Source organism: Mirounga leonina, unplaced genomic scaffold (genome assembly GCF_011800145.1).
Source record: "Mirounga leonina isolate KUSES-001 unplaced genomic scaffold, KU_Mleo_1.0 Mir_53, whole genome shotgun sequence".
In the NCBI taxonomy this organism is placed as follows: Eukaryota; Metazoa; Chordata; class Mammalia; order Carnivora; family Phocidae; genus Mirounga; species Mirounga leonina.
Window position 1 is genome coordinate 20,005,784 of NW_023270807.1, and position 23,828 is coordinate 20,029,611.

The window sequence follows — 23,828 nt, forward strand, 5'->3', positions numbered from 1 at the left end:
TATAGCTCATGGCCTTTAGGCTGATTGAGTGCTGGGATTTTTTGAGAGAAGATGAGGGATGAGGACTAGGGGAGAAAAGAATTGAAAATATTGGTAAAAACATACTTTAAATCATCACTGAAAACAAAAGGGAGTCTAAGCAGATATAAAGCCTTATAAAGAATGGGAAGAGAATCAGGAAAGAATGAAGTTAAAGGAGAAAAGGGTTCCTAGGGGGACAATATACTTATTAATGATAGGTAACATTTACTTAGCATGTGTGATGTGCCAGGTACTTTGGGTATTATCTCATTTAAATTTTCCACCCACCTGGTGTGGTAATCAATATTATTATCCAAATTTTACAGATGAAGAAATTGAGAGATTAAGCCAAAGACATGTTCTTAGTCAATGGTGAAATAAGATTTTGAGCTCTATTAGTCTCTTAGGCTCCAGTTTGTAATGTAGTGTTAAATGCTGCAGAAGATTCATGTCTGAGAATGATGGACACAGGTGTACGGGAATTGGATGTTAGGGGGTCATTGGTCATAGGTGGTGAGAATGTTGACTGCACTTTGCTGTAGTTTAGGGAGTGAATGGCAAGGAAGTCTCTACTTGCCAATTTGGGATTGGAGAGTCAGGATGATTTTGGAGAGTGATGCCAAGACGTGTAAACTTGAAACAGAAAAGATAAAGGGACTTAGCCTGGTTTATAGCTAGCGAGGAGGGGCAAGAAAGTGAAACAATGATGTGTGAATCAGATAACTTATGGGGAGTTGGAATTATGAATTAGCCTTAGAGAAGACCCTTGTTTTATAGGAAAAGGTAACTGAGGACCAGAGAAGCAAATTGTGAACCCAAAGTCATAAAGCCAATTAAATAGTAGCCAGGGACCAGAGTCCGACTTTCCTGACTGTCAAGACAAATCCTTTCTATTAGGCCACCCAGCCACACTTGCTGATTCATCATTCACTGGTTACCTCTCCCCAATCCAAAGGGAGTTATTGTAGTTAATGAATAAACACAGTATAGCAAAATCCACTGTAAATGTACAGTTCTACTAACGACATCTTGACCTTTGGGTTTCCTTCATGACTCCCTCCTCCTGCAGTTTTTTAGCACAGAGATGGACTTTTCTTGACTACAAAATGCCTTTCAGATACTGCAGATTCCTACACTGGTGACAACTAGGGACTCAGGTGGAAGGAACTAAGTCACTCTCAGGGAATTTCTAGATGAATTAGGCTCCCCTAAACCTTGAAATCAGAATGCTTCTGGTAGGAAAATGGGGTACAGATGAGAAATCAAACTGGTGTGTGACTGGGCATGATTTAGAGCAACTGTTATTGATATGACAGATCCTAGCAGGCAACCTCATGAAAGCTTGGATTTTAGTTGCAGTGCAAGTAGGTGAAATGAGTAATTGTGTTTTTGACTTTCCAATTTCCTACATCTTGCCAGTGGTTATTGCAGCCATAATTTGGGCCATGTGTAATCCAGAGAGGTTTCTGATTTAAGAATCTAGATTTTTTTTTTGGAGGTAAGCAATATTCAATGTAGTTCATCTATGCATAAGATTTTATGTATTTATTTTATGGTGATGGATATTTTTTGCATGATATAAAATATACATTTTTAACTTTGAAGGAATGACAAGGGTCTATTTTTAACACTTACATTATCTTGGGCAAACATTGAAATTCTTGATTAATGTTTAACTACAAGAAGTATACTCAGGTCAAGTAAAGAATCTCTTAAAGGATTCAGGCTGAGTTGTCTTGATAGTTAGAATTCCAGCTCCAAGGAGAAGCCCCAAAGCCAAGGGTATTGACTATAACAGAAAGTGGTAGCCCCATCTGACGTCTAGAAAATGTGGACTGGATATAAGATCTTAATCTTTTCCTATCTTACTACAGAAATTTGGATGGAGAAACAGTATTTTTCTCAAAGAGAAGTGAACCCAGGCCCTGCTTTCACTAGGAATCACACAGTTTGGGAAGGTCCTCGATTCAAGAGAGCCATTTTCAAAGGGCAATACTGTAGAAGTTTTGGTTGTTGTGAAGACAGAGATGATGACTGTGCCACTCACTTTTATGAGGCAAATGCATTATGTTACTGTGATAAATTCTGTGAAAGGGAAAATTCTGATTGCTGTCCTGATTACAAGTCATTTTGCCGTGAAGAGAAAGAATGGCCTCCTCACACAAAGCCTTGGGATCCAGAAGGTAGGCTTTGGCAATGTGTTTAAGTGAGTGCCTGGTTCATTGCAAGATCTGTCAAACTTTCTTTTCCTCTCCTCCCTTCTTACCTTCCTTCCTTCCTTTCTTAAGAGGAGGTGAAAAATGAATATTATGATTGAATAAATTTCCTTGGATTGTTAAAGTGCTTTGCTTTAGATGCAAGATACCTGCATTATACTAGAACCTTCAAAAAAGTTCTGGGGTGATGGCCATGAATGCCGGTCTGGATCCTGTTGTGAATACTGACTCAGTGTATATAAGGGTTCCTTAAAACTCTTTCTTTCTTTGTAAAATGTTTTGACAACAGGACTCTTAAGCTCTTTTGAGTGTAACCTCTTAGGGCGTCTCATTAGTCACAGGCCTGATCATCGCAGACTTGTCTAACATTTTGCTTATTATGTCATATGACTAGGGGACCTCCTGGCATTAGAACTTGTGGTATAGCAATGCCATTAAAACCAGTGCAAAAGCAAAATTAAGTCAGCTAGCTACCTGCCTAAGTAATACCAAATAGATTTTTCATATGCATTTTTGTTTTGTTTCATTTTTCTAATCAGGGATTTTTTAAACCTTTGAAACAAAGGAAAGCTTCCTATGGAGTAATTGTAAAAGTCAAAGATTGAGTGGATAAGTACAAATAATTCAAAAGGAGAGTGATGGTATTTACTACATTGGTCTAATTATAGGAGAATGGTTCTAGATTCTGAGCAATCAATACATCTAAGATTTGCAACAAAACGCAAAGCAATACTCTTTTGCTGTACTTAAATAAAGCCCTATTTTTTTTTATTGCCCATCACATCAGATCTCCTCAGCAGAAATGCAGGTTTAATCAGAGCTCTGTAACACTACTGTAAATGAGTGATGATGACTAGAAATTTCAGTTGAAGACAATTTAGGATCAACTAGGATTTGGCATCCTTATTTCAAAATCAAGATCTCCTTTCAAAATCCAGACGCCTTTGCCTTCATTCTCAATAATGTTAAGTTGCTCGTAAAATTGAAGGAATGCCTCTTAAAAGATGTATGTATTGGGTTAAAATTTCCACAGAACTGTCATTTATCCCAGACCTTTGCCTCTACCAATATACAGCTCAGAAAACATCAAACATTTATTTTACCCTAAAAAGTGGCAGATCCTTTACTAAGAATGGAGAATCTAGTCATTCATCAAAAATTTTTCATTGAATATCTTCGCTATGCCAGGCATTGTACTTAGTGCTGGGGCACCAATGGGGAAGAAAAAGACAAGATCTTACTCTCTTTGAAGTGACAGTCAAGTTGCCAGGGAGAAGGTAAGATATTTAACAAAGTTATTGTGCTGTTGCAAATTGTGATAAAATCTAGGAAGGAAACACTTAGGGTGCTGTAAGAGAATATCAGAATGTGACATTAATATGTAAAATAGAACATCAGCCTGAAGGGAGTGTCAGCAAGGAGACTCTGGGAGTGAGGAGAAGTGAGCTGACCTGAAGGAGAATTGACATGTGTAAATCAGAGAGAGAGAGGAGCTTGGCCTGGTCCAGGAACTGGAATGTGGCCGACATTTCTGGAGAGTAATGTTTAGCGGAGGGCTTGGAGGGGTGCATGAAATGAGGTTTGATGGGTAAGGAGAGGTCAGATTATGCCAGGATGTATAGGCTATATTAAGGATTTGAGATTTTATTCTGTTACAAGGACTTATTGAAAGATGTTAAGTAGGAATAGTGTTGGCTTCATGAGTGTTGAGTCTCAATATTACATATAAGCTGTAGTGCTTTTGATGCACTACAATGCATTTGAGCTTTTCTTATTTGAGACATAGTTCATTTAGAAAAGTAATTGCTACTTCTTCAATGTCCATTTTTGCTTGAGAGCTAGAATTTTGCTGTGACTTTAATTTAGGGTCATGTTTTAGGTAGAACTTATGTTCCAGGTATAGGTTTTATTCCATTCATTATGAAGGGAAGCAATTAATCATTTTATTTAGTAGCAAAAAGTTCACATTAGACTATAATTGCTCTTATGAAGGTAATTTGTTTTCTTTTGTTTTATCTTGTGAAAGTAGCTGGTCGAAAGAAAATAGCACTATACAATATTAAAAATCGTACAAAATTAAAAACACAGTGGTTATTATTTATACCAATTTTTGCATGTATAATCTGACTTTCTTCTGAGATGCTAAGTTGTTCATTCACTGATCTACTAAACATTATTTTTCAGTTATCTAATTATATGGTATTATCTAGTTCTTTATACTGCAACTGTCCCGAGATCTTTTTAAACCAGGGACTAACACTATGTACACCATCTTAAAGGTTATAAAAATAAATATGTACCTTTTATATAAACTGGAAGTAGGACATAACTGGTAAATAACTTCCTTCTGTGTGTTTTTTTTCCTCTCCATCTCTGATGGTAACTTCTAGTAATTGGAGGATTTCAATGTCAGATACTGAAAGCAAGTAATAGAGTTCAAAAGAGAACCAGAATGGATTTTCCAGACAAATCTTTTGGTGTAGCAGATTTTAAGGGAATAGTCTAGTATACCATATGTTGTGAACAAACCTCAGTTAATTTAATTATGCAGAACTTTTATGTTCACATTGGTAAAAAATGTGTGTAAACCACTGACACATTTGAATTGTTATTCACTCCTTCACAACCTCCTTAACCACATTATAATGAAAATAAATCACAGTCCAAATTCTGCCATACACACTAATAGTTACAAAAATATATATGGGTAAGGAGACATACACCAATTCAATAACCTGTGTAAGCGTCACGAAGTCTCAAGTCCCTGTCCTTTAGAGGTTCCCACATCTACCTTGCTTGAGTAATTTATTGGAGGCACATGTGATAATAATACAAAGGTAGAATTTTGTAACCTGTGCAGTGGGCATCAGGGAATGAGAATGCCTACTCCCCAGTGGCTGGGACACAGAACTTTCTAGAGATCAATCCTAGGGCATCAGGTCTACGAAGAAAGGCTTTTGACCTTAAGAGAAACATAACCTCTTGGCTGTAAGAGTGGGAGTATGGGGCATGACTTTTAAATAGTTTAGCTAATATATATAAATTGAATACTATTAATTTAACCAATAAGAGCTGATTACTTATATCCATTATGTTGATTAACAAGCCACTAACTTTACCAATTAAAGCCCATTTCTGACATTCATTATATTGGTAGTCTAGTGTTCATCCAAAGATGGATAATGGAAGCATTTACAGCAACTACCCCGGAGTCTGGCGTTTCAGAATGATTGCTACTGACCACCTCTGGGATGTGGATTCCTGATCTGAGCAAGTAACTGTCTTCCTAAAGTGAAGTTTAGACCAACACAGATATTATAAAGCATTATGATGAAGTATTAAAATAAATTACAGACATCATATTACTATCTTTTTAAAAAAATCAATGGGCCAACTATTTCATTCTCCAAATACCTGATTTGCCTTATCTTGTATTAATGGCTGTTAAGTTGTAAAATCCTATTAATTTCAACAGCCAATATATATTTTTTTCTTTTGTCGAGATGCTATGTGGGTAACCATTTTGATTAACTCACTCTGAGGTGCTTCATACACATATGATTGAGAAAATAAAGCCACCAGGGATTCTCTCATCTCCATCATCATAATTTTCAACCTCCTTCCCTCTGGGTTATTCTTACACTCTTGGAGCTCTGAATCCTGCCCTTTCTTGTCTTTTTAATCTTCACCATTACAACTGTCTCTCTCTTTTTTCTCTCTTCTCCCCCCTCCTCTCCCTCTTTCCCTCTCTTTCTTTCCTAAAGCATCATTTCTCCCCGTTCTTTCCTGGACCAGTGATCAATTTACAAAATGTGTTTTTTCTAGGTCCCAAGTTTGAAAAAGCCCTCCCTTGGCCTTAACCAGCATGTGTCTCATTTCCTTTTTTTTTTTTTCCTTTGGTAAAATAACTAAAAGAAACATTTGCTTCCTGACTTCCAAGTCTTTCATCAACCCATTCCTACAGGATGTCATTCCTTGCTACTTCGCCAAAATCCCTCTTGGCAGGGTCAGTGACTTTCCTATCATCAAATGCAACATTCAGATGTCTGTTCTCCTTTTCTTGACCTCTCATTTGTACTCTATACAGTTGACCATCTTTGTTTATGAAATACTTTCTTCTCTTGCTTCGAAGGCTCTACTCTCTCCTGAATTCCCTACTTCCTCACAGGCAACTCTTTCCCTTTCCTCTTCTGAATGTCTACTGGCTGGAGTATTTTAAGCTCAGTCTTGGCCCTCTTTCTCTCACCTATATACAGTCTCTCAAATGGATTGTTATTTAGTCTCAAGGCTTTTCTTTTAATTGTATGTTACTGTCTCTCAAATTTGTTCTCCAGCCTTGACTTAACTCTGGACTTCCAGAAACTACTCTACTTGACATTATCCACTAGGATGTCTCACCTAAATCTAAAATATGAGAGCAGAACTCTTGATTTCCTACCAACAAGCCTGTTCCTTATTTCAGTGATAGATTCACTGCCCCTCTATGGCTCAAGCCAAAATCCCAGTGAGACATGCTTAATTCCTCTTTCTCCTTATTCCCCAAATTCAGTCCGAGAACAAGTTCATTGCTTAAACTCCAAATTACATCCAACCACTGCTCTCCCTCCTCACTGTTATTATACAAATCCTTCATTCCTCTGGCAGCCCCACCCCATTCAGCGCTGGGTAAGTGATGAGGGCAGAGACATTTTCAGTAAGGCCTCATAGGTTACCATGAGAAGTTGGGTTTAAGAAGGGGCACATGCACTCCAATGTTCATAGCACCAATGTCCACAATAGCCAAACTGTGGAAGGAGCCAAAATGCCCTTCAACAGATGAATGGATAAAGAAGATGTGGTCCATATATACAAAGGAATATTACTCAGCCATCAGAAAGGATGAATACCCACCATTTGCATTGACATTGGTGGAACTGGAGGGGATTATGCTATGTTAAATAAGTCAAGCAGAGAAAGTCAATTATCATATGGTTTCACTTATTTGTGGAACATAAGGAATATCATGGAGGACATTAGGAGAAGGAAGGGAAAAATGAAGGGGGGGAAATCAGAGGGGGAGATGAACCATGAGAGATTATGGTCTCCGAGAAACAAACTGAGGGTTTTGGGGGGGGGGGTTAGCCTGGGGATGAAGGAGGGCATGTATTGCAATGAACACTGGGTGTTATACGCAAATAATGAATCATGGAACACTACATCAAAAACTAATGAAGTACTATATGGTGACTAACATAATAAGAAGAAGTTGGGTTTTATTCTAAATTTGATGGGAAATAACGAGGATTTTAAGCAGGAAGTGACACAATAAAGATTTTAAAAGTCCTCTCTAAATGCTGGGTAGGGAAATGAGGGATACATTGGAACCAGGCAGGAGTATAGAAAAGGATTGGACTATCTCTATATAATGTAGAAGTTGACACTCTACTTTTTCAGCCCCTTGACAAGGCTCAGATGAACTGATTACGGCTTTCATTAAAGAGGGCATGTGATATGATGTGCACTGGGTATTATACACAACTAATGAATTGTTGAACATTGTATCGAAAACTAATGATGTACTATATGTTGGATAATTGAATTTAAATAAAAAAAAAAAAGGCCAACTTTCAAGTGAGATTACAATAAACATAGTTTCTCATAGTAAACTCTGACTTGGTATTAAGGAAGGATGACCAAGAAAGGGAACTTTTGCTAACACTAGATTTAGTACTGGTGATTTGGGGTAGGCCTGGTGATAACATTCTCTTGACTTCAAAATTATTAGCTAGAGTACAGGTCAGAGAAGGGACTTTTTTTTTTTCCCTTAAGACTTTTGTGATTTCTGTTCCCTTTATCTATATAACTGGTATGTTGGACAAGGAATATTTATGAGGTATAATTAAAAATCAGCTTTGGTTTTGACTTCTCCCCTGTCCTTTAAAACTAGTCAGAAAAGTACTTTCCTTGATTATGAAAACTTGAGTTGTTACATGAATTTTCTGTCACCCCTAGGTCATAAAAGTTTGAGGGTTTCTTTAAGTTCTATAGTGGAAGTTCATTTATTTCAAGTCTCTAATACTGAGTAGTGATTAAAACTCTGGACTTGTTTTAAAGTTAAATCTTTCCCCTCCCTGAATTTGCTATGTCTAGAAGCCTGTGGTCCAGGAGAAAGGTGGTTTTTGCTTCTCTTCCTATGATTGTGGGATGTTAAAAATCCTGGGAAAGAGATAAATAGATGCAAATGCATAGAGATTTTGGATTCAGTAAGCAACATATTGAACTCTAAAAAGAGTACATGATGAAGAGTGGCAGCTGTGAAGTTTTCTATGAAACCATTATTTGAAGAATCAGAGGAGAGCAAATTCCCTAAGTGGCTTTTGTGACATTGTGGTTAGGAGTTAAACCAAGTCCCTTGGAATGATTTCTAAACATGTACATTTTTCCCTATGATTGTACGAATAAAAAGTTAGGATTCATTTTGTTTGAATAGAGACCATGGATGTGATCTATCAATTACATGTTTCTATCAAAGTTTTCACATGACAAAGTCAATAGTAACCAAGGTAGTAAATTTTACTACCTTTGCCAAGTCAGAGTGAATTTTAAATTTGTGTGAATTATATTTTTGAAATGGATTTCTTTTGTAAACAGGGTGCTATTTTCACCATATCTTATTGATGGTTTTCATATAATGATAATACACCATTGGTCTCTTTTAAGTAGTTTATATAATCTGGTAAACTAGTTAACAGCTAGTTTCAGTTAATTGAGAAACATTTGGATTTGGAACACAAATGGCTATAATCTTTATGAATTTTTCTCCTGATCCAAATTCTGAAGAAAAAAAATAGAATTTGTCTTTAAAACGTGAATTCAATGAGATAGCTTCACATTTTGGTCCAAAACTTTGAGCTCCTTACTCCTGTCATATACAATTAGTCATATTCACTTCTGAGACTTGATTAGATTTTTTAAACGAGAAAAGCCATAAATTTATCCAAACACCGTCTCATTGCTCACCCATTTAAACACATAAATTATTTTTTCAGTGTGGTTAGTGATTAATTCTGTGGTAATCAAGTATTCATGCTTTACAAATCCTCTGTTGGGACATAATATGCAGTTTTAAAGATAAAAGCTCATGGAATAAGCTTAGAAAAATTCCGTACATAAACCTTGACACAAACCAGATGTGGATTTTCATCACAGTGACACCAAATATTTTTGCATATTTGAGAAACTAAACAGAATTTTAGGTTACTTGTGATGTGAATGCACTTTATTATTCAATTTAGAATTTTCATTTGTTTACATGTTATGTTGACAGGTTGCCTCAGAGACGGTCAACCTTATGAAGAAGGATCAGTAATTAAAGAAAACTGCAACTCCTGGTAATGAATTTAAGTGGCACAGAACTGAATTCTACTGTCTGTGTATGTTTTCTTCAAATAAAAGTAGTATTGTGAAATAAAACATAAATACAGATAGAATCATAAGTCATAGGATATCGCATAGCTGTAGCTTTATATAAGCATATTTGATGAATGTTGACAAATCTAATCCTGGATATATCTTTTAATGCTATAGCATGTTGTTCATGACAGTGGCCTTCATCATACAGCAGGCCTGCATGAAATATACCTCTTAATTATAAGCATTCAACAGGCAAATTGTGTTTGATCACAGTAGCTATATATAAAAACAGTCTGCCTTCAAATGGTTATCCTGCAGAAAGTTTCCAAATACAAATACACTGAATCTACTGTCTAAATTTTCTCATGTTTTCAAACTTCAATGACTGTGTGGTCATTTCATTTATTAACTGCCTAGAGGAGAAGTTAAGAGCATATTGAGTGGTAGCTAATACATATGTTATTATTTTATTTTTGCCAAGAATCCAATAGGTATATGGCTATCATGAATCAAAAATATGTTTTATGCCTTAACAATGTGAAATTCTGGTTGCTAATTTTGTAAATGTACTTCATAAAAGCTAGGCCACTTTTGTAATTTTTACGTCTTTGCAGCACATGCTCAGGACAGCAATGGAAATGTTCCCAGCTTGTCTGCCTTGTTCAACCAGAACTAATTGAACATGTCAATAAAGGAGACTATGGGTGAGAAAAATCTTGCTTTATAGACATTTTTGGCAGTCCCAGTTAGTTTTCAGGCTTCAAACAATGTACTTCCTATCATTTACTTCTAAAAATGGCCATTATTTCAAAAGAAAGAGTGGGAGAGAAATGGGAAGAGAAGTAGAAAGACATGTAAAATAGGAATGCATCGAGGTAAATATTAAATAATTAAAAATTAAAATGCACAAAGAAATATAGAACAGGGTCTTAAACCGTCTCAGAAGGAGCAGTGTTATGGTGTGAGTCAGGGGAGGGAGCTTTAGTTTGCATAAAGATTTAGGCAAAATTAGGAAGTAGGCAAAATTGATTTTTTTCATATGAACCATCTTTCTCCCTCTGCTGCTGCGCTGACCTAGCCAATCAGCTGTCATGGGAGAATCAGACCCTAACAGGTTAGTATTTAATCTTGATGATTCCCCAAATAGCCAGTCCATCTAGACAATTTCACTGACATGACTTACGTAGCCAAATTCACTTACAGTTGAATCAAAAGACAGGCTGAGGCACATTACTTTGCTAATAAACTAAATATAGAGCTGATTGACACTTAAACATGGGAAATAATGGTTTGATGCTCTCTGACAGATTAATAAATTAGATGGCTTCTCCAATCACACAGAGGGAATTATGATGTCATTGCTAACACGGGTTTTCTTTACTGAACTGAAAGGAAGAGGGATAGCCCGCCTGGTTATCTGCCTCAGGATTTCTCCATTGCCATTGATCGAATCTCTGTATAACCTTGGTAACATTTTCCACATTCTGGAAAAGATTTCACATAAGAAGATCTATTATCAAGTAACTATAAAAGTGATGTAATGCTGAAATGCATTTTAAAAAATTAAAAGTATCACTTGCTTCCACATAGAAGACCATAAGACAGATATTATACAACACAGTGGGGACGCTCAATGTCCCCAAAGTATTTTCTAGGAAGACATGAAATTGAGAAGGTTATATATTTTTCACATTAATATTCTTAAGCCATGCTCAATTCCTGTGTGTGTATACATGTTTAGCCAATATTTTAGGTGATAATATGATATTTTAAGTATTTCTAGGGAAAATATGTTATAATTTTCTGTGGCTAAGTGATAAATCATTAAAAGAACATCAGAGTATGTGTCATCATAAGAAATTATCTGAATCAGGTTCTTAAAATAATTCAGATGCTTGACCTATGGAGCACATACGTCCAAGAAGCCCTCAGCAGCCTACTTTTCCACTGTCCCAGAACCCACGGGAAACCATAGTTGAAGGCGACGTGGAAAGTACACGTAAGAATACGGAAGCTGGTAGGCATGTTGTCTTCCTTGGAAGGAAGAATTTTCTTGCCATCGTTTGTTCACTGTGAGATTACTCCTGGACGAGTTAAGAGGCACAGATTTTGCCTTTTGCAGCTAACATCGATGACCTTAAAAGGACAAAAAGTGAGGGATATTTGGAGCAAAAGGAAACATCCTTTGCCCAAAGGAAAAAAAGTTAAGTAAAAGAGACAAGCTTATGAAGAAACAGAGTGAAACTAAAATTATTTACCAGACGACAAAAGGCAAGGGGAGGCCTTGAATTTAAAAGACAGTTCTGACTCTCAGATATATTCTGGTCCTGATGTTCAAATTGTTTTCATGTGTGAAAATAGAAGCATATCCTTCAATACTTACTAAGTGCTTTTTAAAATAGCCTACACGCAAATATATACAATCTTTGCTTTAAGACATTTATTTTTCTCATCTTGGTGGTGTTTTAGATCCAAGTCTTTCTTCATTCTACATAAGCTACTTCAGTGCATATTTATTCCCTGTGTTATTGTTCAACACAACTAACTAGTATTAACGAAACGTGTTTCTCTTATGGCATGGCTGAGGATAGAAATAAATAGTTTCTGTCTTACAGGAATTTACAATCTAGCTGAGGAGTCAACATGTCATCCCTTTGTGAAAGGATTTCTGATGATAGGGCAGTATGTAAGTGCCAAATTGGTAGCAAGTAATAATGTTAGTGGAACAAAGAGAGATAGATAACTGTTTCAGTTATCTGCTGTGGGGCCGGAAACCACTCCAGAATTTAATAGCTTAAAACCATAAGCTTTTCATTGGTTTACTTCAGTAACTTGGGATAGACTTAGCTGAAGCTCTTTTCCTGATCTCTCTTGGGGTTACTCAGATGTCTATAGATATCTGGAGACTCAACTGGAGCTGAATTGTCTAAGATGGCATCATTCCCATGCCTGGTGGTTGGTGCTGGTTTTGGTGGGCTCACGCGTCTCCAGCAGGCTAGCCTTAGCCTCTTCATATAGTGTGAGTGTTCTAAGAGGGCATGAGGGAGAGTTGTAAAGGGCATCCCTGTAGGCCTAAGCTTGAAAGACACACAGCATCAATTCTCCTGGCTTTTATTGGGCGAAGCAAGTCACTAGCCCTGCCCACATTCAAAGGTTGGGGAAATAGATTCCACCACTTGGTACCAAGAGTCACAAATAATTTGTGGCCATTTTTAATCTGTCACATCTCTAAACTTGATTTTTTTTTTTTTTTTTTTTTTATGAACTCAAAACCTAGTCTATTGGATAAGTTGGCCTTGGTTTTTTTTACCGGTTTCTCAAATCAACATACCCCAAACCAGACAGGTTAACCTCTTCAACCTGCCCTTGGTGAATGGCCTTTCCCTCTGCTTTGTTAGCCAAGCCAGAAAATTGGAAATTAGTTTTGATTCTTATCTCCTCTTCTCTCTCAGTCACTAGTCTCTTATAATTTACACATTCATAGTTTCTTTCAGATATTTATTTTTTCTATATCTCTGCTATATTCTAGTGTATTTCTTTATCAAGCCTCATTTGAGATGACCTGATTTTTCTCTCTGTTTCCAGTCTGACCAAACTGCATCCAATTCTTTATACTTTCATGGTTATCCCTCCAAATCAAGGCTCTGACTGCTGTTCATGTTCTTAAAAATCCTCAGTGATACTCCATTGCTTGTAGAATATCTTTATACTCCTTAGCATATGTAACACTGGCCCAAATGCTTTCTTTACTACCTCATTTCTTATGCTCTTTCCAGCTTCTGTCTCCCTCAGCCCTCTCATGGGTTCGGCATTGAACTTACCTGCTCTTCCTTAAATGTGCTACCCAGTTTCAAACCTGCTCCTGAGTTGCCTTTAAAAAAAAAAAAGAAAAGAAAAAGAATAATTGTCCTTTTCTTTCACATCTGTCCACCAAACTTATTCTCATCCTTCCAGACTGAGCACTAAAGTCACTTTCTGTAACGAAATTATGCCAACTCCTTTGGGCAGAGTTATATTTGAGTTCTCTACTCTGATCACACCCTGACCTACTGCTAATAATCTTTGCCGTCTTTTTAGGGTATGAGCCCTGTGAGGGTAGAAAAATTTACTTATTACCATGTTTTAAGAGAGAATATGATAAATGAAGACTGTTCAGTAAGTGCTAAATTGGATTAAAGGGAAAGTTATGAGTCTAGATCAAAGAGGATGGTTTAGAGTGGTAGTCCTTTCATACTTTTTTGAGCATAAGTCATAGTAAAACATACATTTAACTTTGTGACTTAGTACACACACACATATGTGCACATGAATATCTATACAAATACATGCTACACACACACACCTACTATATAAAAACAGTACTCACCCTCACTACATGCAGTAAGTTCTAATATTTCCCATTATTTCTCCTGTATTCTATTTATTTCTTAAAATATTGATGCCTGCTCACTAAATTGAGGGATTAATTAAATGACCACAGATGTATCTGAATGTTTGAAAACTACTAGTGTAGGGCACCAAAAACATCCTTCACTGATGTCATGGTTTTGCCTAAGGCTGGTCCTAATGGTCTCTTGCATATGCTGCAATATCTAATATCGCCAGAGGTTTCCTTGGGTGATGGAGATTGTATTCCTAAACTTGTGGCTGCAAGCTGCTTAAGGTTTTATGACCTAACAGATTCTTATAAAAGAAAACATGAACTTGCTAGGCATATTATTGAAAATCAAGCTGTATCTTCCATCATTCATGAGAGTCTATCACATTATAAGCAGTTTTGGTCATTAACACAATAGGATTAAGTTTAGATTTGACTTAAGTACTGAAGACATATTGTCCTCAAGTTGTAAATAATTCAAACAAGCGATGATTAAATCACTTTCGTCTTTCTCATCTACTCTCATCTCTTCAGAAGTTTTTTCTTGGATTTAAATGTCAATGTTAGATTTTGAAAACAAAGCTTCTTTTCCTATGTAAGGACACAAACCCTGTCTCTAAAAAATATGTACATTTTACCATCTAATTTCACATCAGTTGAATTTGTATCATCATTAATAACAACTAAGATTATTGAGCACTTAACACAAATTAACTCTTTAATATATGATAGAATATTCCAGTATTTAAATAAAATATTTCAGTATAATTAATTAGCACTGATGTAATTTTTTAAAGTATAACTATTTTATCCTCAGTTTTCCATGGATACTTCCTTTTACATGGTCAAATTCTTTTCAAATCTAAATTATATATAAAACAATTACCCTATTTACAAGTGCATTTCTATACATTCAAGCTTCTTTCTAAAATGCATTTAATGACATTTAAAAGAAACTACATATATTGGCCTTTTGCCAATTAATCCCTTATAATATGTAAAGATTTTATATTCTTCCATTTAGTCTACACTGACATTGCCTTAGGTTCCTCATATAAGTCATTAAAATAATTGAAAGAGACCTAATTTAGGAAGAGTGTCTCATAAGTTTTCCCGTTAGAGTAAACAATCATGCATTCTTTATATAAAGCATATCTAGCTTACAGGAATAGTTCCAACTTTGTATAATTTCAGAAATATAAACAAACATTATTTATAAAAGTGATATTACATAACCTGTACCAATTTTTCTCTTTCATTTGTAAGGCAGATGGACAGCCCAGAACTATAGCCAATTCTGGGGGATGACTCTGGAAGAAGGTTTCAGGTACCGTCTTGGCACCCTGCCACCTAACCCCATGCTTCTCAGTATGAATGAAATGACAGTAAGTGTTCTCTCTGTCTGACTCAAGTGTGTGTGTGTTTGTACAGGTGTGTTTGTATGTGCGTTTAAAGAAATTTTAAATAATTAAATAGTGGGCTTTGAGCTTTGAGTTGTAATTTTGTTATATATAAATAAAAAACCTTTACCAAAATGCTTGTTACCTTCCGTAAACGTTTCACATGAACTTTGAAGTTCACCAATGTCCATTCGATAAAGTGTCCTGTCTTCACAAATGGTTGTGTTCCTTTACACTGATCATGATTTCATAGAAATTCCTATTTCTGATTATTGGTTGTTCAGTGACCCAGTGCTCAAGCAAATCATTAGTTGTCCTTGTTTTTCTTTTTTAAGTAAACACAGTTATTTTTTGAATTCATCCAAACAGAGTTGTGCTGCCTTTGGGCTACCCATTATCTACGAGGCTAAGAGAAATGCCAGTGACTGCAGATATGCGCACTATGGTGATTCATAAATTTCCTCAAAATTTCCACTACAGGAATACCTTCAAATTTTGCCAGGTGACCTTGCAAACTCCTTCGTGAAATTGCTGCATTTCCTACACTCTTAAGCTTCATGCCATTGTATTGGCTTTCCCTTTCATTTTTAGGAGATGGTATCATCCCATAATGGGTATCTTGTATAAAGAGGCTTTTATCTCTCCAGTATCACAGACCTCTAACTCATAGAGCTGCAGTTTAACCACCAGATGTGTGGTGTTGCAGGCACACATACTTCCCAGTTGAGATGTTGACTGTATTCAAGGCCTAGTTCAAATGCCCAAAGCTGAGCGGTGCTCACAGGTGGTGGGAGTGCAGCCTTTTCTCTTTGCAAGGCAGGCTTTGCATCCTGGCTGCCTGGAAGCTCCCAGTGGCTTGGGAGCCAGCAGGGTTGTTGTTTGCCTTTGGATGAGTTGTAAATCCACAGGTTTCTCGTGAAGCATTTAATGTACTTTGCTTTCCAGAGATGTAATCCCCTGAGTTATTATACCAATTCAAATTGCAGTAGAAGAGCTTGCTAAATTATAACCAGTATCAGAAAAGATCATAATAGCTGCCACGTATTGAGGAGATGTGTGGTTAAGCGCTCTTATAAGCACTTTCATACCTTATCTCATCTAATTCCCACAGCAGCTTGATGTAGTGGGTACTATAATTATCCACATTTTAAAGACAAGAAAATTGAGATTGAGAGAGGTTAAGTCACACTGATATTGGGAAAAGTGAAAAGCCACCACAGAATTACTTAAAGTGCAGAGCCAGGACATCTTAGAACATCTCCCAAAAATAGTCCCTAGAGTTCCAGTAGAATCAGTTAGCTTTGGTCAACGCAGGTTCAAAATAGCAAAAAGCAGAGCTAATTTTATGAAATAATCAGCTTAGATATACTTTTGGATCTTTCCTAGAACAAGTAAGATATAAAAATCTTTAGAGATGTGGCTTGGATTCATGGTTTTTAGTGACCTAATTATAGGATCAATTGGAAGAATTATTATTATTATTATTTGGATGCTTTCTTTTTCATCTTTATCCCCAACTGGGGAAAAAAAAAGAGGAAGAATTATTTAAGAAAAGAATAAATTCACTCCCTTTATAAGGATTACTCTTTCCCTTTTATTAAGGGCCCAGTCAGCCAAATACTCATTTGGGTGTCTATATACATTTTCTCTGGATTATTTCTAACCTTTCCTTTTTAAGCTTTAATTTTTGTAACCTGGAATATTTTATATTCTAGAGAATATGAGGTTGTCACTCACCTCAGTATAGAAAAGGAAGTCAAATTCTAATTCGTCATTTATTGGCTGCTAGAGATTTGTTTGCATGAAAGTCTTTGTGGTGATATTTAAATGAAAAATCCTAATGATTAGTACTTTGGGAGAATTAAAATTGCTGAGTGCTATGAATTAGTGTAATATAGTTGTCATCTTATTCCAGGAAAGCAATAAGGAAAATTTGGCTGATCTGTAAGAGTTCCATTACCCACTTATGATGTAAGGCAAGGAAATAGCTTCTTATTTCTAGGGCATAGTAGCTTGAGGACTGAGGGTCTTTCAGAAAGTTTCTGAGTATTAGAGTTGTCCTAATATCTGGAGATATAAGAAAATCAGAAATATAAGACATACTTGCAGGAAGTGAACCGAGTTGAACTAGTTACTACAGAAAGACATGTTAATTTTTAGCCTGGTGACTACATAGAAAATATCTCAATACATCAACTTGCCTCAAAGTACAGTGCAGATGAGTTCTTTTTTTGTAGATATGTTTCTGGATAACTTTTTTCTCCTCACTTTTTTCCAACTTTTTTTTTTTTAATATGATTTTCAACATAGGTTGGTCTATGTGTAGAACTACCTACCGTAGGTAGGCAGTTGCCAAGACTGGTAATGATTTTGTTGAGGAACCTCACTGCATTCCCACCCCCAAAACATCTTCCTTTCCTTGACCATGTTACCTGGATGAGAGTTGGGGTTCATATAATTCTTTATCCGGGGTGGGAAAGATGAGCCATGAGTCCTTCCTGGTTTCTGGGAAAGCTCTTCCCTTCCCTGTCTGGATTCCTGATTTCATTCCTTGGGTTAAGTCACTATTCCCATAATGTATCTGCTGAGCATGAGTTAGAGAAATATCAGTAGGCATTGTACAAAGAGTTCTATGATCATATAGATATGACCTAAATGGATTTGTTGAATCTATATGAATTCATTCAATCCAAATGAATATTTGTAGAGTGTGGTTAGTAACAGTGGAGAGTAGAAAGATGTTGATAGTGGAGGATGAAAAAAAGTTAACTCTAGGGTTTTGGGGAGCCCTTCCTGGATGACAATCCTAAGTGAGGACAGACAAAAAGGAAGCATAAACTTACTATTTTCCCTGTGTACAAGTAGAGTGCATGAGAGGAAGTGAAAAAAAGGGAAAAAAGAAGGCTGAGAGGCACATTGTTCAGACCATGCAACTCTTTGTTGTATATGAAGACTCACTTCATCCACACTGGAATGATTATGTCTGGTGTCAGGTCAACAAAAGCTGGCTAGTTGGTGAATGCATGCCTATTTTTTTTTTCCTTGAAGGTTTTCTCTTTTGTTTGTTTGTTTCAAGTTTTTATTTAAATTCTAGTTAGTTAATAACATAGAGTGTAATAGTGGTTTCAAGAGTAAAATTTAGTGATTCATCACTTACATATAACACCCAGTTCTCATTACAACAAGTGCCCTCCTTAATGCCCATCACCCACTTAACCCATCCCCTGCCCACCTCCCCTCCATCAACCCTCACTTTGTTCTCTATAATTAAGAGTCTCTTATGGTTTGCCTCCTTATCCTTCCCTGCTCCTTTCCCCTTTTTTGGAAGGTTTTCTTAGTTTGAGATTGTTCAAAGTGATGTCTTGATTGGACAGTTCTGTTCTAAATGGTTCTACACTAAAAGTGTTAAGAACTGTTGGATGAATTAACCATCCCCTGGCACTCCATTGAAACTTTGTATGTTGTATGGATAGATTCACAATGGGATTGATTGGGAGCTGGCCATCAGAAGGACTACAGCTCCCCACAAGAAATTCAAATTCTGCCTATTGAGAATTTTGTCTCCTTAAACTACAAAATAGGCTATGACATGGTTTGACCCTTATTTCAATATTTCTCAACATGTGTTCCATAGACCAGCAATCTTGCAAGCTTAGGAATAAAGGTGTCCTATCTGTGGTCAAATAAATTTGTGTAATGGTGCATTATATCTTCCTACTGAAAATGCACACTAGAGCAGAAGTATATTTAGGGATAAATCAGAACTTTCTCAGTGTCTCAGAAAGAAAACAATGGAGACAACCAATTATTATGACAGCATGCAAACAAACCTGGCATTGACTCACATCCTTTTGAGCCAGCAGAAACATCACAGTTGAAGTCTGTTAATAGGCATGTGTGAGCTAGTGTGTTTACCCATGTGGGCACCATTCCATTTACCATGATGAACATGAGCTCTGGAGCCAGTGCACTTGGAGCTCAGTCTGGCTCTTTCACTTATTGCCTCCATTTCGTCCTCTGTGCAATGGTGATGGCAGTGATACCTTGCTTGTTGGGTTATTAGAAGTCCATGAAATGCTGAAAGAGAAGTGCTTGTTATATATCACATTATATACATATATAACAGAAATGTTATCATATACCATATAAAGTTGTTTTTTCTCCCTTGGATTAATCTTGGGAGAATAGTAGGGTCAATTCTCTACTATTCCTTATTACTAATTTAGTAAGAACTAAATTATCAAAAGCTTCATCACTTGGAGATTTTTATTTCATAAAGAAAGGTATAGCTCTGGATTTATTGGCCTTGATGGACTTTACATATTTCTGGTGAACCTGGAAGTTCTTCTACTATGCTCCTAAATCAAATCAAATCAGATCAAGTCATATCATATCCAAATCTAATCTAATCAAATTAACAGCTTTGTACCTGAATGTTTTTCCAGACATAATGTTCAAGTGCTTTTAAATTTGGGAGATAACTTTAAGAAGCTTCACTGTGTTCTATCCTATTATAAATATTGCAAATATTTTGAGTGAAAAATACTGTTTTCAAACAGAAATGGGGAAATTAAGAGCTCACTTCTATACTTGTCTCAGCTAAAAAAATTTTTTAAGATACTTTTGTTGTTGTTGATTCCCCAGGGAGAACAATGAAGTGAACAAAGTTGTTACAGATGTTTGAAAAATTTCTTCATCAATCTTACAGCTTACTAGTATAACATCTTTTCCCAGTCACCCAATATGAATGATTTCAGTGTGTTTTAGTTGGAATTACTAACACAGGAAAAATAATGTGTTTATGGTTTGTTGGAAGTTAAAGTAAAATATTTTATGTATTATATAATAACTCTTAAAGCCACCAATCATTGAGATGAGAAATGAAAATTTAATTGTCTGAATACTTGATCATTGTCTAGATACTATTCAGTATTGACAGACTGGATTTCTTTCTTTTTTAAAAAAACTTATTTATTTATTTGAGAGAGAGCACAAGTGGCAGGGAGGGGGAGAGGGAGAAGCAGATTCCCTACTAAGCAGGGAGCCCAACGATGTGGGGCTCAATCCCGGGATCCTGGGATCATGACCTGAGCTGAAGGCAGATCCAGTACCCCTGGATTTATTTCTATTGTCATTAGTTATAATAGGAGGAATTTGTTTTTTTTTCCTTTCTGAAGTATATTTCAATGATAGCAAGTACTGAGGGATGAGAAGTACCCTTGGAAAAAATCAAAGGGAATATTACCAAGTGTAGTTTGTAACCCTCCATAGGCTATTGAAATTTTTTATTTGATTAAAAGTAATCTGCTTGACTCCAAATATGTTTGTCACCTTTGTAAAAAGAAGCCTCTGTAAAAAATGAAACACTAACTAGAAAAGTGAAGGACACAGTTATATGGTTTGGTTCTTTATATAATATGAAACAAAAATGACCATTTTCCCCATAAAAGTGATGTTTAGCTCCCACATATGTGAACATAGGCAAATGGCATCAGGCTTGAATAACTTTATAAAATGCAGGTGCCAATGATGCTGCATAAGAGGGGCACAGTTAGATGTCATGGTGGAGTCTGTTTAAGCATATATTTTCCTCCCTTCATCTCAGAAACTTCTCATCTATGTAGATAAAGAGCGAGGGACAGATTACGATGCCAGTTCTTACTGTCTCTGAATTAAGATTTTTAAAATTCCAAGAGCATTGAAGCACGTGCTTAGGCCTCCATTCCCTCCTTCCCAGAATGGGACCCCACACCCTTTGAGAAACCTTATAAAATACATAACCTGCCTCACTCCTTATTCAGCTTAGCTTGTGGCAGAATGAGCTTGTGGCAGTGTCTTATCTCTCACGTCAGTTTTTGAATTTTTAGTTCTCAGTTTTATTTTTCTGTACCAGTTGCAGTCTGGTGCATAACACTGTGATATAATTGAACATGACTTGAACAACATCGTGGGGCTGAACTGATCACCACAAGGCAAATCTCCAAAAAGAAATGTGAAAATTTATTTTTTTCCCTCTCTGTGAATAAATATCTGGGGCTGTGAAAAGTGGATTCCTGAGGTGGTTTGTGTGTTGATAGAACAAGCACCTGTTCTCTGGGCTATTCCCAAACCTGGGTTATCTAGTCTAGACTATGGTTCTTCCCAGAGCATGTTCCAGGAAACAATAGTCCTTTGATCTGCTTCACAATCAAAAGGATGTGAAATGAAATGAAATAAGATGAAATAAAATATTTGGCATTGGGTCATGAACATTTAAAACCATGAATATGATTTCCACTTCCTGGAGTCTCACAACACTTAGGTAGCTTGTAAAAAAGTATTGCAGTGAGGACAAAAATCTACTTAATTTTCAAAACCAGTGTTTTTCAGAACTGTTAGATTAGTCAACTCCTTCTTTTGTAATTATCTATTACAATTCCCCCAGAACTAGTGTTCTAAGAAACTCATTTGAGGATATATCATAGTTCATCAATTTCTAGATGCTTATTGTCTTCACTTCTTTATGCCTTTAGAATTGGGATGCTTCTTATAGTTAATGATGTCCTGCCTTCAGTGAAATATGGTATTTCCCTAGCAAATTTAGTATCAGATATGTGTGCTATTTTAATTATGATTAGGCTCATCTGAGAGAGACAAAAATTCAAAATGACAGTGACTTAAATAACATAAGAATTGGGCTACCACCAACAAATCTGGAGATGGGTGGTCCTTCATTAGAATTACACTCCATGGTATTGGAGACCCAGACTTCTTCCTTCTTGTTCTGTTTTCCAGTCTTTATATCCAAAGTCCTGTTGTGGTTCAAAAAGGCTGCTCCATGTCTATCTGTAGCAGGAAAATAATTTCTGTTAGCAGGAAAATAAAAGAAAATCAATAAAAAGGAACAAAAGTGAAGTGCCATTTGTCTCTTAAAGAAAGTTCTCAGAAACTGCTGATAACCCTTTGGCTTATATCCCAGAGGCCAGTACTTAGTAAGGTGGCCACACATAGTAGTCAAGGAGGACTAGGGAATGCGGTCATTTTTTCTGAGCTGCATGTGATGAGCTAAAGTTGTTATTTCTATGAATAAGGGGAAATCCTATGAAAAGGGAAGGATTAAAAAAGAATTAGCACTACCTGCCATAATATGATCATGAAATATTGATATTTATAGATAATTAGGTAAATTACCCTATAAATTAAAACTAGAGAAATATCCAAGCTAATCCTTCCAGAATTAAAAACATGAAGACAAATATCGTTGAAGGTGAAAAATTCATTTTGCCATTTGCAACCGGTAAATTAGCCCTATCCTCTCTAATATCAAATAGTTTAGAAGAAATTTCTTGGTATTCATGGCCTTGGATCGTGAAGGGCAGAACAGAATGATATTCTCTGTTGCCTTCTTTTGATTCTCAGGTCACTCTGATTATCCAAATTTAAGTGGAGGAAAGTGCAGCTAGAGATAGGGGCGGTCACTCACATGGTGGATATTGTGGAGATATGGGCTCAGAGTAAGAATGTCCAGAATGTCCAGAATTTGACTAGAGTGTTCTCAAGCTGCTCTGTGATTATGTTTGCATTACTCTTTCAGAGATTTTCATTCAATTAAATGCAGGAAGTACTGTAAAAAATTCTCCAGTGTTCACCATTGCCTTTAATTTTTATATTCACAATATTTTTGATCTCTAATTTTAAATAGAAATATTGAAGCAGGGAGACTGTTCAAATTTAACCTCAAATTTGACTAATGTTAATTTGGAAATACGACTAGATTATGACTGAAACTTTTTTAGCATTACAGTTGAAAAAATTAAAAATGCCCATATACCACTGTGTAAATCTTTTTAAAAATAAAAGCCACTGTCACTTTGAAATTTCTGTCACTCTCAGCTGATACTCTTGATTCTTTTGCTTTATTAAGGTATCTTTTTGACATACACACACAAAAAGTATGCGTTGAAGCCAAACTTGTGTTACCAATTCCTAAAAGCTATTATTCTGTGATGCTTACCTTTATTTATAAGCCCTTAGAAACACTCTTACTTTACAGGGGCATACAATAATTATGGAATAATGGGATATAAGATTTGCTCTTTGTTTATTCATCAGATTATCTGATATCATAAGAAGAATAAAATTGCAACATAGTATGTGCCTGTTGATCTTCAAATCCTATGGGTTTATTTTTAGGAAAAGCAATATTAAATAAATGATAAAAATTCTGAAAGATCCAATAGGTGATCTTTTTGAATTGGATCTGGCTTAATGGGTTGGTAAGTATGTTTTCAATAAAAATGCCATTTTGCTTGTTATTTCTCTATTGTCTTATCTTATTGAGAAGGATGAACCGTTAGTATTTTTTTAAGTAATAAATCATAAAAACAAAAGCAGACTGATATTTATAATTTAATTTAATGTGCCTAAGGGAGAAAAACATTT

At 36.0% G+C, this 23,828-nt stretch overlaps 1 protein-coding gene across 1 annotated transcript in view; it reads left to right on the forward strand.

The window, feature by feature from the left end:
- The first annotated feature begins 1,849 nt into the window (after nt 1-1,849).
- The window catches only part of TINAG (tubulointerstitial nephritis antigen), a 92,762-nt gene continuing 70,783 nt past the window's right edge, over nt 1,850-23,828 (forward strand). The window contains exons 1-4 of the mRNA XM_034990500.1: nt 1,850-2,204; nt 9,544-9,607; nt 10,244-10,333; nt 15,278-15,392. Of these exons, the coding sequence (XP_034846391.1) occupies nt 1,850-2,204; nt 9,544-9,607; nt 10,244-10,333; nt 15,278-15,392 (624 nt within the window). The remainder of the gene's footprint in view (nt 2,205-9,543; nt 9,608-10,243; nt 10,334-15,277; nt 15,393-23,828) is intronic.